This window comes from Leptosomus discolor, chromosome 20, assembly GCF_034619465.1.
Source record: "Leptosomus discolor isolate bLepDis1 chromosome 20, bLepDis1.hap2, whole genome shotgun sequence".
In the NCBI taxonomy this organism is placed as follows: domain Eukaryota; kingdom Metazoa; phylum Chordata; class Aves; order Leptosomiformes; family Leptosomidae; genus Leptosomus; species Leptosomus discolor.
The window spans coordinates 3396460-3412624 of record NC_141410.1 but is presented as its reverse complement, the minus strand read 5'-3'; the positions used below and the strand labels follow the sequence as shown (position 1 = coordinate 3412624).

Below are 16165 nucleotides of genomic sequence, written 5' to 3'. Positions count from 1 at the left end.
CCCAAAACAACTGCTGGATGTGGTAACAGTAAATTTTTATGGGTCAATAAAGCTTCAAAAATGGAGGAGAAAACCCCTGGTGTGCATGTGCAGAATAGAATGAAATCTAAAACCTGGTGAGTATGCAACACTTCCCCCTATTTCAGACAGCAAAACTGTGCCTGCAAGGAGAAGCTGCTTTTAAAACAGAACCCAGGCTACACAGCAACTCCACACATACCATGAAAACCTCAAATCAAGACTGGATCTAACGAGATCCATCAAAGCTTGTAACACAGAAAAGGCTCCTCGTTGGCATTAACCTGGCTTCCAGCCTAGCAAAAATTCTACATGAAAAATATCTTGTCTTGCTTCATTCTGGGCAGTAATTACAAGCATAAATTATAAGAGATACTCCCACTCAGACAGTACAGCTGGCTCCTTAGGAAGAAACATTGTTCACAACAAGTGTATTTTCCACCCTAGACGAGACTTACTCTGTTAGAAAGTACCACCTCAATGGCTAGGCAATGCTTCCCCTTTCACCAGAAAAGCAGAGAAATTCTTTGCAGAGCATTCTTAAATACCAAATCCCCTTTCCAAGAAGAAAGCTTTGCGGTTGGTTGGTTTGTTTTTTAAATTATCAGAGATCTTCCCCAGCTGCTCTCAACCACCTTTGGACAAGTTAAAGATTTTTGTTTTCCAAACACACTGAGGAAAAAAGGATTCTCTAAACACTGACACACTCTAAACACAACCTTAACCATCGAACAGGTACCAGTGATTCTTATCCGCAGGAAAGTAAGAGTCACGTGTCAACATTATGCATTTCTCTGCTCTAAATATTTACACAGTGGGATTCAAAACAAACACTCTCACTGCTTTCCTTAGAGTCTGCAAAGCCCGAAGCACGCTTTCTCTCAAGCTGAGGAGGATGTTCGCATTCACCGCCACCCTTCTTGTACACACTGAGCAACCTTTCTTCCTCGGTGAAAAAGTCACCACACCGAGGCAGCCCTAACAAGTTTCTCCCTTTCACACTGCCTCTAACCAAGCATGCCTAGTCTCGATTAACCACCAAGAGACAGCTAATTGCCAAATTTCACACAACAGATCTAGTGCCCCTGGGAGAATGTATTTGACACCAGTGAGCAGGTTCTGCAAGCTTATATAAAGACAGAAGGAAGCAGTCCTACTCAAAACTACAGAATAAATAAGCATAATAGGACACATTCATTAAAAAACTGGCATCAGCACTACGGCAGTCTTACAGAGAGAGGCACCTTACTTCATGTTCACCTGGCTTATCTTTCTAGATATCTGCATCAGCACATGCTCTCAGTATGTCTAAATGTAAGAAAATTATCCAGTCATAGTCTAGAAGATCCCCCAGCTTTGAAGGAAAGTCAATATTAAACGAGACATGAGGAAGTTCTGGGAAAACAAGTCCTTTTTTTTTTTTTTTCCCTTTTTGAATTTAGGTTGAAGCAGCACTGGAAACAAAGCCAGATACCTGAACCAGTGACACTGAGTTAACCTCTTCAGAGTTTTCAAAAAGGGAGTCGGGAAACACATACAGCGTGTTCCTTTTTGAACATGACTTTCTCAAGTGATTCAGAGCAAAATCCCCCTTGTTAGCAGGACATGGTGCTGCACGGTGATCAACCCTTTACCCCTAATCTGTGAGTTCTCCAACATTTTTTTCCGCGGCTGCAGATCTGAATGCCGGCACTGCCAGCTGTGGAGAACGGGGAAGGGAGGGAAGAGTCCGGGTTATGGGCTAAGCAGCAAGTTAATGCATCTCTACACAGACCAGACAGGAAGCAGGGGGAAGGGTGATCTGTCTGATGCATTAGATCATAAAGGCAGCCATAATGCTAACTACAAAGCAGCACTCACTAGGACCATAACCTTTTTATGAATGAAGCCATTTGCATGACACACACATTTCACAAAGGCAGTGGGAGTTGGCCACTCTGCTCTCCAGTGTACTTACATCACTCATCAGACCCTTAAAGACCACAAGTTCTGCTTTCAGTCTCTCAATCTTTTCATTTAACTCCTCCTGGAGAGCTTCCGCTTCCTGTGCCTCCTGCAAGAGAAAGCACACCATGAACTAAGAGGTAACAGGCCAACCGATGCCTCCTCGCTTAACCTGCGTGGGCCCACAAGGCACGTCACCACCCCCGCGCTTCACTTTGTCAGAAACTTCAGCACCTTCCTGCTTCAGCCTCCAAACATTAACACTATTCTCCAGCACACAGCAACGCAGTCAGCTGCTCTAGCTAGAAGAGAGGTTTTTAATTAAACAAATTCTAATAATCACTAGCATAATAAGAAGCGCAGAGAACACCAATATCTTTCCACATAAACTATTCAAAACTCACCTCTCGCAAGGTTTCTACCATAGATTCCAGGCTCATTCTTCTTGTCAGTTCCTCTTCCCATCTGAAAGACAAGATTTGCAGGCAAAGGGTTAACTATGGAAAAAAGTAATTTTCTTTTTATTCCTCCAAAAATCACAAGTCTTCTGATAGCTGTAGGATGATGACAGCTATTTGAAATGTAAAGCAGATGGTCCCCCTCACTTGTACACCCTCAAATCAGGAACATTATGTTTGTCAGAGAATAAAAAACAAATCCACATTCATTGGGATCAGTACTCTTCCTGCTCTCCTGTGCAATAATTGGTTGCAAATACGGTGGGAAATTTTCAGTGCAAAAAAGTATCAGTTGAAGGCAAGTTATCCGAGTCAGCAGTCTCACTATTTATCTATTCAGTCCAATCAATTCGTATGCTTAAGTGTCTTCTACATCAAAATTCTCAATAAACTACATGTCTCGGACATTTCCCAGCACTACAATTGCAGGGAGAATACCCAGGCAAGCATCCCTGAATGCAGGTATACACACTCACTGCTGTTGCACTACTGAAAGGGTAAAAGAAAAGGAATTACAGTTACAAAGTGTATAATTAAGCCTCATACAAGCATCATTACGTTTGAGTTCATTATTGGATTAACTGTAAAAATATCCAGCAGCTCCTCTTTTTAAGCACCAAAACCCTTTAAAGAACCAAACCCAGTATTTGACAATACTGACTCAAAAGCCAAGATTCTTGAAAATGTGACAATACACATTCATACCCATGGATATGGTTTGAGAAAGTAAACTGTGGCCACTGTCTTCAAAGGGGCAGTAGTGCCACACAAGGACTTGCCCCGTCTATTATAACAACAGGAATTACACCCCTGGAAAAGAAACTTTGCAGTACCACATGATTAGAAACAAGCCTGACACCATCACCTTCAAGTACCGTTGCAATAATTTCTGTTGCCACTTGAACATTTTTTGTAGTTTAACCGAAAATGGCAAACCACGGGCCCAGAAATCTATTAAATCAAAGCATTCTTGAAAATGCAAGGTTAAATCTGCCAAAACACCTCGTTTCACCCTGTTTTCAAACCCACAAAGAAACTTGGTGATGGCTAGCTGGCGGGATACTCCCACCAAGGCAGCCGATTTGATGCACACACGACCACCGTGCGACTCCGTACATCCCTGCATTCCCAGTGCACACGTAATCCCATCTGAAACAGAAGGCAGGGCGGGCCGTTCCCGCAGGAAAGGACGCGGGCAGGCACGGCGGCACTGCAGTTTGCTGTCTTCGGGCACGACCAGAGGCACCTGAACGGGTTACGTTTTAATGCAGCAGCGGCAGCTCCGACGAGCGCAGCGCCAAGATGACATGCCGGCTGCATCCGCTCCTTCCTGCTATTGTGGAGCAGGAATAGCCGACATAACGGCGTGCGAATTCTCCCCTGTACAGCCAAAGTCTGATTTAAGCAGGAAGACTTGTGCATTTTTTTACCAGCAACGATATACTGCCAAGCAGAGTAAAATATTTATGCTGAAATTTGCATTTGTCATCAAATGTTTTAGCTCTTATTTCCATATCCTATTTGGTTTTTATCTACTAATTACATGTACACTTCTATAAAAACAGTAACTCCGTTTTCCAGACTTTTAATATTAAAGTCAAGAAGGTGAAATTAATTAAAGCAGTCAATTATATTCACAATCTGTAAGATGATCGCCTTCTGTTACAGAAGGGGTGTTGCATGCCTTTAATCATTCCTCCTGGTCTTTCTGCCAGCAGGCTGTCATTTATGGATGGAAGTCAAGCAGACATTGCAAAAATTGATATGCTGCTTCTCAAGGTTTTAACCGTTGAGGTGAGGAACACTGGCTGCACTCAGGTTATCCGGCTGTATTATTTGCATCCCCACAGTGCAGTGTGCATTCTGCAAAAAAAGGAACGTATTTTTGGAAGACGTATCTGCATATTTTTACTGACTATGCCAAAAGCTAGCAACAAGGATTAGCATTCCTCCCCAGCAGTTCAGCCATTCTGGGGAGTTGCCAAAATTACACATCTCGAAAGCCTGCTCAGACTAACCTTCCTCATCCTGCAGAAATTCCAGTAGTTCCATGGCTTTTCTTTGTGCCAGATAAAGTGCATTTTGCACAACACTGATTTACAGCCCTAATTCTCTTCCTCAAGACTGTGTCTTCAAGAGGAGAAAAGATGCCCGCTTTCGCATACATACACACCCTCCCCACAATTTCTGTGTTTCTTTTAATTACAGGAACACCACAACAATCAGGTACTTTTTAACCAAAAAGTTCATGCCTAACAGAAGGAAATCTACGCTGGACTGATAACAAGGGTCCTGCTAACCATTAATATCACATTCTTAACCTCAGAGCACATTTCTCCCACCCACTACCAAGCTGATTAACCTCATTTGACAGCTAAAAATGCCAATCTTACTTTCTCCTCACACTTAAACCTCGGGAGACTATTTGTAGTGAAGAGAGGAAGGAGAGGGATGGGAAGGTAGAAGATGACAATGGAGCAGAGGATTAATTCTCCATTTAAACTTCCAAGGAAGTGAGACAATAGAAACATTGCTCATTCATACGATCATCCGGTATTTGCTGTAACACACAAGACTTTAAAAGGGACCCTGGCAGCTGTGCTACTACACACTCAACAAATGCAGTGGTGAGGAGTCAGCACGCCACTGAGAAGATGCTAACTATGGCTCCGACGTCTTTAATATTCAACATGCCCTAAATTATTCTCCCAGTAATCAATATCTTTCTCTCCAGCTACCGTCTGAAGGCAGAAGACTGTATTCCACAACGCTCAAACCCCCCTCCTCGTCTTAGCAAACAGAACCAGTGACGCCACTTGCACATGCAGCCTAAAACGTCGACAAACGGAACCCGGTGCTCCCTTCAGCTCGAGGAAGGGGGAAACACCACCTCATCAGTCACCTCTGCAGCAGACAGCAGAGCAGACAGGTAGCTCCTCAGCTGGATAACCACGGGAGGAGCAGCGGCAGGAATGAGGAGGGCTGTAATACCCCAAAGGGAAATGTCTGTACACGTTATAGGCTAAAAAACCCCAGCAGTCTTCACGTATTTGCTGCAGGATATTAACTAGCCAGCTGCCAGCTGGGCTCAAATACACTTATTGCTTGGCTCAGATGCATCAATTCCTATGATTTCCAGCTGTATCCAAAAATCTTTTTTCTGACCCAGAAAGGCAAATGTTGCCATCTCAATCTACCAGACTTCAGGGTTTCCTATTATGTTTTCAGTTATTTCTTAAAAAAAAAAAAAAAACACAAAAAAACCCCGCAACATCAGCAATATGAATTTCAAATCTAACCAAGCTTTTTTCCTTCTTTCCCACCTTCCAAGGATGTTTTAGTTCCAAGCACCACCTTACCCACCCCCCAAATAAGGGGCTAGTCTGAATTTTAGAAGCTATGGATCTATTCCCCTTTTACCAGATGTGACACATTACATTCCAGTGGCATTCAGTCATTGCAGCTTCAGGCCCCAAACTACTTCTGCAGTCATGTCTTACATAGCTTAGAGGAGAACAAAGGATGCTGGCTTTCTTTAATGGGAATAGCTACATTACAAGGATATTAGACAAACAAAACACATGAATAGTCAGCTAGGATTAACATTGCTTAAAGCCGTGTTCTTGTAAAGCTGAGTCACACTGCAAACTTGTGTGTTTCCTTTGAAACTGGAAGAGTAGCTACCAGTTCACAGATACTAACAACTTCTCCTACACCAAAGACAGGCGATGGAGAAATCTCAAGAACTGGGTAATGCCCCTTAACACTTTCTTTAAGTTTTCAAGCCTTCCTGTTCATGAAGCTAAACAGAGCAGTCTATGTTGACACAACAAGTTTCAAACCACTTTCCCACTCCCTGAATACCTGCATCAACGAACACGAACCCCTTCCTTCCTTCTCTCCCAGTATCATCAAGTCAAGTTTAGGAATACTGACCAGTGAAAGAGAGTTGCCCACTGCTGCAGATTCACAAATCCTCTTTGGAACAGAAAGTTAGTTTTAGAGAAGTTTGCCTTTCTAAAAACTGTTCAGTCATTTTATTTAAAAAACCCAGGATTTTTAGATGTGAGTGTGGTATTATTTAGACAACAAACAACGTGCTTACGAACTATGCCAGATATAAACCTACTGTTTTAAATATGTTTTTGCTCAAGGTAGAAAGGCACAAGTAGACCAGTCGATAGTTCATGATGTCTGATGGTATCAACCACACTATTTCTTTCATTAAAAATATCCCTCCCTCAAGGAAGCAAATATTCCTCCAGTAATATTTAATGCTAATACATTTTTTCCATAAGAAAAACTCTTTGGGAAGACAAGACCCTTCTCCCTGGGAGTTTCATAACAAGTTGTGCAGAGAAGAAAGCCACCAAACAGAAAGAGAACAGAAAACATTTACAGTGGTCTAAGCTTCTCCCCTGCCATCCTCTTGGGGGCTGAAGCTTTTCACTTCGTTTCGTTACTGTTGGAGTGTCCTCCATCAGTTTATGGGGAGAAAAGCAGTAACAGAAAGGAAAACCTAACATATATAGCTCTTGAATGCTTACGTCCACAACAGGAAACGAAAGTGTTAGTTTGAACCATGACTATAAAATGCTCATGAAAATATTAACAGTTAATGATTCCTGAAAACATAAACGTCCTGAATGGATGAACTATCAGTGTTACTTCAGGGAACGGCACAATGTTTTTTTCTTGTACACTAAGACACCACCATTCCATTTTTGGCACGAGATGCACCCAGCCTTGCTCATCTGTTGGACACGAAGCATCTAAGGCGCATTCTCTGATGTACCACACCTGCACAAAGATGGAAGAAAACACCCATGCTATGGCAGGACCACGTAATTACACCTCTGGCGCTGCCCGGCAGGCTTCGTGCTCTGCCGTCGCAGGTTAGAGGCTCGTCTTTGTGCTCCCGTTCCTTTGCGGCAGCACGGCTTGTTCTTTTGCGTGTCGGGATGGTTTTGACGCCCCTACGTTGTTTACAGGAACTCCAGATGGCAAGGCGTCCTGCGCTGCTCACCGGCGCTGGCAGGAGATTTAACACTTCACACGCACCAGCCCAACCGATTTAATCACTCCGCATGACTCACGCTCCTTACACGCCGCCTCTCACTGCGGGTCTGTAGTAACATGCCCACTAATCCCCTCTTCAACACCTAGATAATAACTATCAACATTACAGTTTGTAACTCTGGTTATTATACACCAATTTCATTCGAATTGACTTAACAGCCCATCAGACATATAAACTTTTATTCCCACACAAAAGGATCCACAGCCTAACGCTGTAATCTGCCAAGACAGAAATTTGGGCAGGGCATGCTGTTTGAGAGAAACATACTGTGGTAGTTCGGGGTAAGAAAGCATCGTGTTCAAGACTTTCTGGACAGATGTAGAGCAACCTTCACGATATCAAAATTCTACTGCAGCGCCAGCCTCTTATTTAACCATTTGCCAGACATCAAATGGTGTTTCTCACCTGAGAGAAGAACCTGCATCTACAGTATCACTAAACCATTCCTGATGCTAGAAGGCAGCTTGGAATGGTAAATACAAATAGCCATCTGCGTGTTTTCATGCAGCTCAGAAGAACTGGACCATGCAAAATGGATTTTATTTAAACATTTTTAAACAAGCCTTCTTTATTAGGTTAAGGGAGGGAAAAAAGAAACAGAGAGCCAATGCACCATTCTCTCTGCTTTTAGAATCCTTGCTTAAGAGATCATTTTCCTATCCACTCTTTGTTTAGCACTAAATTAAATAGAAGGTTGCAACAAGCAATTAGCTTATTCACAAACGCTACCTCTTGTTTAAGTGAGCATTTTTAAGATGCCGTAATACAGGGATTCTTCCAGATTATCCCAAGCACAGACTATTTTGATCCCACATGCCCTGACTTCTCATTGAGGCAAATTAAATGTTAGTTGATGGGCTCCATATAAAACGTATTAATTGAATGTGAACGTCTGATTCCATTAAAGCCTGGCTGTAACACAACGGCAGCGGCACTCTTGAATGAAGTTGTTTCTTGCCTGTTGCAAGCAACATCCATGCCACAGAATCTCTTTGCTAGAAGTCAGTCATTGCAGCATCAAATTTCCCAAACATCAGAGCCATGGAAGAGTGTGGATCCTCGAACCTGTAGCAATGGTCTAGATGACACAGGGAAAACCACTGCATAGCAGAACTTGTACCCTTTGGACTGTTAATACTTGTTTCATTATAAAGGAGAGGTTTAATATTAAAGTCTTATTCTAGCCTTGCGCTTTACTCAAAACAGCATACAGGCCTATGAACAACAGCAATTGCTTGTGAAGAGAATTACTAAAAGGACTTACTACACAGAAAAGCTTTGCATAATTATGCCTCCCAATTACATTCATCTGGAAAGATGCTCCAGCCTGTGACTGGAACCACAATAAAAATCATCTGCAAGTTCATTTGTGTTTTGTTCCTGACCACACGAGGTGTTCAAACAAAAGCCATGCATAATGTCACAAGAGTTCAACAACTTCAAGTAGAAGCAACAGCCATGCCTGCATTCCTTTCTAAAGAAAATTAGGGTGCTTCTATTAGGAGAATCCACATACAATCGTGCAATATTCACAGCAACATTAAACACATTTTAAGCTACAAGTCATAGGCTCCGGCGTGACTTACTCTTCCAAACACCACTGCACTAAATAAAGGCCAGTTTTAAATCCAAGATGTCTTTAGATATTTGGATAAGCTTTGGACCTCTCCTTTTGTACCTGCACCCAGCCCCAAACACAGAAGACCATTAACAAAGACAGAAGATACTTATTCAAAATAGGTCTAACTTAGCGGATGAGGTGTTTTCACAAGAGATCTCCTGTTCTGGCAAAGGACTCTGCACAATGCAGAAGTACCAGTTAGGAACTTCAGTTACTTCCATCCAACCTCGTAGCTAAACAAGTGAAGAAAACAAAAAAAATCCTTGAAAGTCTACCATATACCAGCACATCCAAGACTATTCATGTTGGTAGTCTTTCCATATCACATAGTGCCAAAGCCACTTGAAATACTGCTGCCTTAAAAGAAATAATGATTTTTTTTCCACTGTAGGTAGATTGAGAAATAGGGTAAAACAGATAAAGCCATCTAGCTCACTGCTGCCCCGCTTTCACCCGAAGTAAAACCAAGTTCAGAGAACCATCTTCCCCAACTGTCTACCTGCTCTTGACCAAAGAACTTGGATTCAGCTTGCTCTCAGGACGTGGGGGTGTCATCAGAGCTTCAACTGAACAAGTGCCACACAAAGAAGTCTTTCATTTCCCCTTGTGTTTAGAACCTAATCATCATCCTGGTTTCTAAGCCATTCTTCAGGAGAGAGTCAGAACTTCTGCAAGCAGGTAAGTTACTTTCATTGGAAAGGAGGGTTTGGTACAGCTTCCTCTCGCCCCACGTACTGCTCACTCTTTGCTTCTCTAAACCCATTTCATATTCTCCTAAACAGAGAGTTCAGGCCCAGGACAACATAACCCAACCCCAAATATCACTGACCTGCCTGTTCTGCAGCTGCAAATTATTTTAAATATGGTTAAACCTGTGATAAGCATTCAAAACCGCAACTCCTACCAGTGATGGCCAGGAGTACGCCCTCCTGAAATGAACCTGATCAGGGAAGGCAATTCTTTTTCATTTTTCATGCAAGCTCATAGCTTTACATTTCTGCACAGCTCTTCTGCTACTCCTATTCATCTCAGGCATATGGAAATCATAACTGCTTTGGAGGAACAGAGCTTTTACAGTTTAAGCAGCAAATCCACAAAAGGCCTCTATCTTTATTTGTAAAGTATCCATACTCTAGAACTGGAGTATAATTAAAAATCACGTTTTATCACTAGTGTCCTCCACACTTAAACCATTGTGCTGATCACAGGAACACAACAGTTTCCTGCAGCCTGCAGAGAAATGATTCCTGGTTAGTCAAAAACTGTTCTGGCTGGTAAGATACCATCAGATTGCGAAGCTCTCGGAGCAAGGCTTATGATGCAATTCCTGATATGATAATTAATACATGAGGTAAACTAAACACTGCTTTCTGTATTCTCCTCTCATGTTTGCCAGCGTGTCAAGACAGATTTACAGATCTGTGCCCAACCTGTCCCAGCAACCACAAACACAAGAAATAATAGATCAAGCTACATTTATTCCTCAGCACAGTGGTGGGCACTGACAGGCTGCAGCAAAGTGTCGCAGGCAGAATTAACACCGGTTGTATTCCCCTCAGCACCAGCAACGTAAATTCATTTTTCACTCCTGTCAAAAATCTTCATGACAGTGTTTACAACCCCTGAACAAATGTTCACTCTTAAGCATGAACAAAAAATCCTGCAGTGGGGATCTATTGCAGTTTTTGCCAGCTGAAATGCAGTTTTTTCACTAGGTATAGCAGACCCCGGGGAAGGGGAGAGGGATTTGTTCAGTAACATGAGAGAGCAGGGACTGCCTGCCTTCCATTTTCCAGGAAGCTTAGCGGTGACTGAAGCTAGCCCAGAAATGTTTCTAACAAAAGAGCCTTGTGAAAAAAGCAACTCTGGCAAATGCAAGTTCGGCCTGTGGGCTTGCTTGGGGGGTGTTACGGGTTTACTCTGTGCAATAAAGGAAAAGCAGCCAAGAGAGCAAGATAAGGACAAAACAGTCTCCAATTAGAAAAATACAATAGCTCAAGACTAGGCAAAGACTTAAGAAGTGGGGAGCAGGAAAAGTGTGCAACACAGAGAAGAGGAACCGCTCAAAAGCCGAACTCTAGGTAAAGTTCCTGCTGCAAAAGGGAAATGCTATGATGAACTTCAAACTGCCAGGTGCTGAGATCAGCCCTTAGTTTTATTGCGACAGCCTTACAGCTACCAGAAACGCATCGTAGACATGCGAGCGGCAGCACAATTAAATTAGGTAGGCTATCACCTTCTGGCAAGCTGCTCTTTGCCATTAAGACAGGCAACTGCTATTCCCTACATCAACAGGATACTCTATTTCTACCATTAGCCTGAATTCAGCCAACTGCTGGGGAGCAGGACCTTCCAGCACCACGTCGCTGTGCCTCCAAGCTACCTGCAGCAATATTTTGCTCTGAAAGGAAATATCAGACAGACAGTTCGCTTGACAAGTCAGCTCTGATTCCAGGAATATGACACAGCCCACGCGTGGCATAGTAAACATGATTAGGTCTAACCACGAAACATCTGATAAGATTTATACCCAAACAGCCATGTGACATAGATCAATATAGCATGACACTTTTGGCAAGATGAGACTCGGAGCACTGCATTTTGGGCTTCTTTTCAGCTCAACTGTGCAGAATTAAGTCATCTTTGTAAATATTTTATTGTAGCCTAGGTAGCTACTACATCAGCCTTCCTGGGACAATGCTCAAATTCTCGGTTCTCTTCCTCTCGTATCAGTTAAGTCCAAGGCACTTCCCCCATTTTGTAGGTATATATCTGCTTTTTTTTTTTCCTCTCTCTTTCTCTCTTTTTCTGTTAACAATAAAAAGGAAATTTAAGAAGATGGACACATCCCGATTTCACTATATTGGAGGACGGCACCGTACTTCCAAGGCCGCTTCCCATGCTGCTATTCTTATTTACCTCTGACAGGTCTCACGGTGCTGATGGGCATTTGTTGTGCCAGCAACCCACCAACTAGCACAATTACAAAACAAAAAGAACTCAGGCAACTAATATAATCGGGAAGAAACCCCATTTCTACAGGGATGAGACCAGCGGTCTCAAAAGCCATGGTACTACACTCATTTTTAGCGCAGGGCCGAGTCCACACTCATGTCAGCTCTGTCTGATCAAACTGTTTCCTAGAAGACAGCAGCACTCCACTCATTTCTACACATTACTACGGCAAACCCTTCTCTCATGTGCCACTGAGGTATACAGAAGAGCTCCACACACCCTAGGCCTGCAGAAGACAACCGCAAGCGCAGCTCAGGAAACAGCCAAGGCAAAGAACATTACATTCCTCTAAAACTGTTGTTGTAACTGCAGATAATTAGTCTGACTCATTTTGAAAAGGTAATCTGAAAAGCACAGGATTACATTCCTGTATAGCGCTGCTAGCTACAAGTTAATTATCAAATACTGAATTTCCATGTAAGGAAATCTCCAGCAAACATAAGTACTACAAACCTCACGCATTAAAGACAGCCGATCACATACATATACATTCATTTCACAACTCTGCTTATCAACAAGCTGCCATTTTATGGTATTTAGTATGTCACACGTTCAGGTGTTTTGTCCTAACACTTTGGCACAGGCATATATATAAAACTGCTGTGAAATTCATCCAAGTAAACTCACTACTCCTAATGACTGACCATTCTCTTTGAAGAAATTATTACTGAAATACAGTGACAGATGCTGTAAAATTTAAGTGAAGAACGGGGAACAGAACCGTGACTATGAGCCTGAAGAAAAGCACTGAGTTAAGTTTGTTTGTTCACTTCCTGCAAAAGTCAAAAAGCTGCCCGATGCTCTCTGCTTCTTCTGAGGAACTGCTTTATGTTTATCTACCCACCTACGGTACGGCAGGGGGGTTAAATTTCATTATGTGGGTCTGGCATAGATACGTACAAGCATCGCTGAACAAATGAGAAGCAGAAGTTGGACATCTTGAAGTAGTTTTTTTTTGCTAACCCTGCAATAGCGGGGCAGGAAACAGTAGCCCATCCAGTGCTTTTAAATCACATTTCAATTATTGCATAGACTATTCATCATCTCAGATTCTTTCAGTCACCTTACAGAAATAGCCTGGTACAAGTGCTAATTTGAGAAACTTGTAGAATTGCGGTCTCCTGCACTGAAAAGGTCAAAACAAGCGTTCAGAGACCCTGCGCAGACAAAGGGGAGGCTGCGCGAGGAGCCTGAACTGCGGAACACAGCATGCTATTATCCCAGTGTCCCAGTAAAGCCATGTGATTCCTTTGGACAGCTCATCTCCACCATCCGCATCATTACTGAAATAAATACAGGCTACAGTAGAACAGAACGGAGCGAGAAAAATCTCTTCTGCAAATTGGAAGTTGGGTTGTTTATAAGGGAGTTACCAACAATAGTTCATGCTCAGTTTCAGCAACGAAACTGCACAATGAAAAGGGATTATTATAACTGACTCATGTAATAATCACAGAAAAATCCATCCATTGTTTAGGGAAACTTAAAAATTGCTTAATGGTCTTAATTTAAATCAAATGTATTTAAACAGCAGAAGATAGGCACCAGCATGCCTGTCCCTTAATCTGAAGCTTCACTGGCTTAAAAGAGAAAAAGGAAAAAAAATAATAAAAAATTAAAAATCAGTCTTGTTCCAGGCCTTCAATACAGTTTTAATAGTTTGCTAAGATGCAAGACTACTAACGTGAGCAGTGCAGAAAAACCCTCCACGTCACTGTAAACTGCACAGTAGGTAGTATTAAGCAAATATTTATAATAAATAAAAGCTTTCTGCAGCCTGCCACCAAATACCACTTTCAACTCCTATCCTCCACGCTAAAAATTCAACTAGTGACCTTGATACACTGCGGTTTCTAAAGCAGGGGGGTCCCATCCTGTTCCCCTTCTCCTTGGCATACTCACTTCGAACTCTTAGTCCTTCACCTCCACTTCAGCACATGACTTTTAGAAGAGTAATACAAAATACCCATTACTAAATCTAACAGGTCAGTAAAAGTACTATCAGCACACATGAGCACATCCAAATTTGACATGACTTGTTTCTGAAGCCAATCACCTCAAGAGCCTCATAACTTCTACATAAAATCCAGTACTCATAGACTTGAGCTGATTTTCAAGGTTCTTCCTTTAACACCACATGAACCCACTTTTTTTTTCCACAGATAACTGTATTCCCCCTTCCCTCACCTCTCCTTTTTTTTTAACCCCTAATTCTCAGTTCTCTTTCCAGTCTTTTATCCCCAGAACACAGGAGACACTTCAAGAGCTGATAAAAATACTAGTACGGAGGAGGGATTTTGGGCGGGAGGAAAAAGAATAAGAAAAAGAGAGCATACAATAAAACAGATTTGAAATCTACTTACAGTCAAGAACGCTTACTGTAACAAAGGAGTACAATTCTATACAGTTTTAGCCTCGCAGCGACTTTAAAAAGATGTCACAGAAGCGTGCTCTAACATACACCATTATCATTTTAAAAATACATTTGTATTTTTATGGTGCTCAGGACATTTCACTTGTAATTTCTCGCCTCCTACTGCTGCTGCTGAGGACTCTCAGCAAAATGCAGACACCTTGCCAAAAGTCTGGCAGCTGAGGAGACAAGTAGTTACAGGAGAGATTTAAAGCCATAATAAGATCTAACGCTAAGCTGTCGGAAAGTACAGGCAAACTTCTGTGGCATGAATTTCCTTTCTATTTTCTATAAACACCTAATGAAAGCTCTCATGAATGTCCTCTTGCAGGCTGCCAAGTTAAAATAGTGCATTATCTCAGCTGATGCACATGACTACATGGAAGATTCTTACATCACAGCTCTAAGAGAAATAATCTAGCAGGCTTTTAACTACAGGGATTTTTTCCCAAGTAGGGTGAGGAGGATTTCTTTTCCAAACGGCCTTATGACTTCATGGCAATCTGTTATGAAGAGGAAAACCTGAATGTCTGGAGCAGTGCCGTTGCACTGTGGGTCTCCTACTCCCCAGACAGAGCAGGGATTTTCCGGCAGCGAAATGTTTACATTCACATTGGGTCTGTGGGCTTCAAGTGGTGTTCCACCAAATGGATCCCCAGCTAGATCTCTCATGATGAGGGCTTTTCACAACAAGCCAGCACGAAGCCCAGTATTACTCTGGAGGGCAAACCAAGGATGTCTGCCTGATTTCCGCAGTTAACAGCTGAAAAAAATCCCAGTCAAACTGAGAGCCTTTCTGAAGGATCGCCTTCAGGAATATATCGGACTACATAGCACGTGTGCATTTGGGCTAGCTGGTGACCTTAAAAAGAAGAAATGCGTCACTAGCACAGCACAAAATGATCACAGACAGCACCATTTTCAGCACCTACTGCAAGCTACTAACACATAAACCCCACCTCCTTTTCAAAAGATATTCCCATCTTCTTTCATTTCAGTATTCAGGCAAATCATCCATTTGGGGGGAAAACTGATCCATTTCTGTAAAAAATACTGAACTATGTAATTAAACGTACAGGTAGTTAAGCTTAGCTGTTAGAATGTAACCTGTTCTAAATTCAAAACACTGGTATTTTTCATAGAAGGTCTTCATTTGACTTCCTGATTTCATGAGTAAATGCCTTCTACAAATAGCCCTTCCTTTCCCTGACCATGTTGTAACCACCCTGCTGTTATCTGTTCCAACTAATTTAAGGGCTCTGATAAGACCGAGCGATAATAGATCGGGATTACTCTTCTGTGGAAAGGAACCAGAGATCCTGCTGGAATGTATTATCACAACATTTCCCTTCACTTCCGCAGTTCTTCAGCCTGAAATGCCACAAACACTTGCAAGTTGCAGCCCCAGTGCTCAGTGCTCCCCTCACCTTGTCTTCAGGTTTCCCTCCATCCAGTCTCCCTCTTCCTCCGCAGCCTTTAACAACCAGCCTCAAAACTGAGAGCTCGAGGTCATCTTAATCTCTGCCCCAACACTAAATACTTTTACTGAACCTATCCAAGACCAAGGAAGCTGTTTACTGAAATGTGGTGATGCTTACCTGCTTTCAGGAGTCAGG

General features: G+C 42.4%; 1 protein-coding gene across 1 annotated transcript in view; it reads right to left on the bottom strand.

Moving 5' to 3' along the window:
- IFFO2 (intermediate filament family orphan 2) overlaps positions 1-16165 on the bottom strand; it is a 36667-nt gene that overhangs the window by 9136 nt on the left and 11366 nt on the right. Inside the window, exons 2-3 of the mRNA XM_086476123.1 lie at positions 2367-2427; positions 1976-2071 (exon numbers count right to left, since the gene is read on the bottom strand). Coding sequence (XP_086332249.1) covers positions 1976-2071; positions 2367-2427 — 157 coding nt within the window. The remainder of the gene's footprint in view (positions 1-1975; positions 2072-2366; positions 2428-16165) is intronic.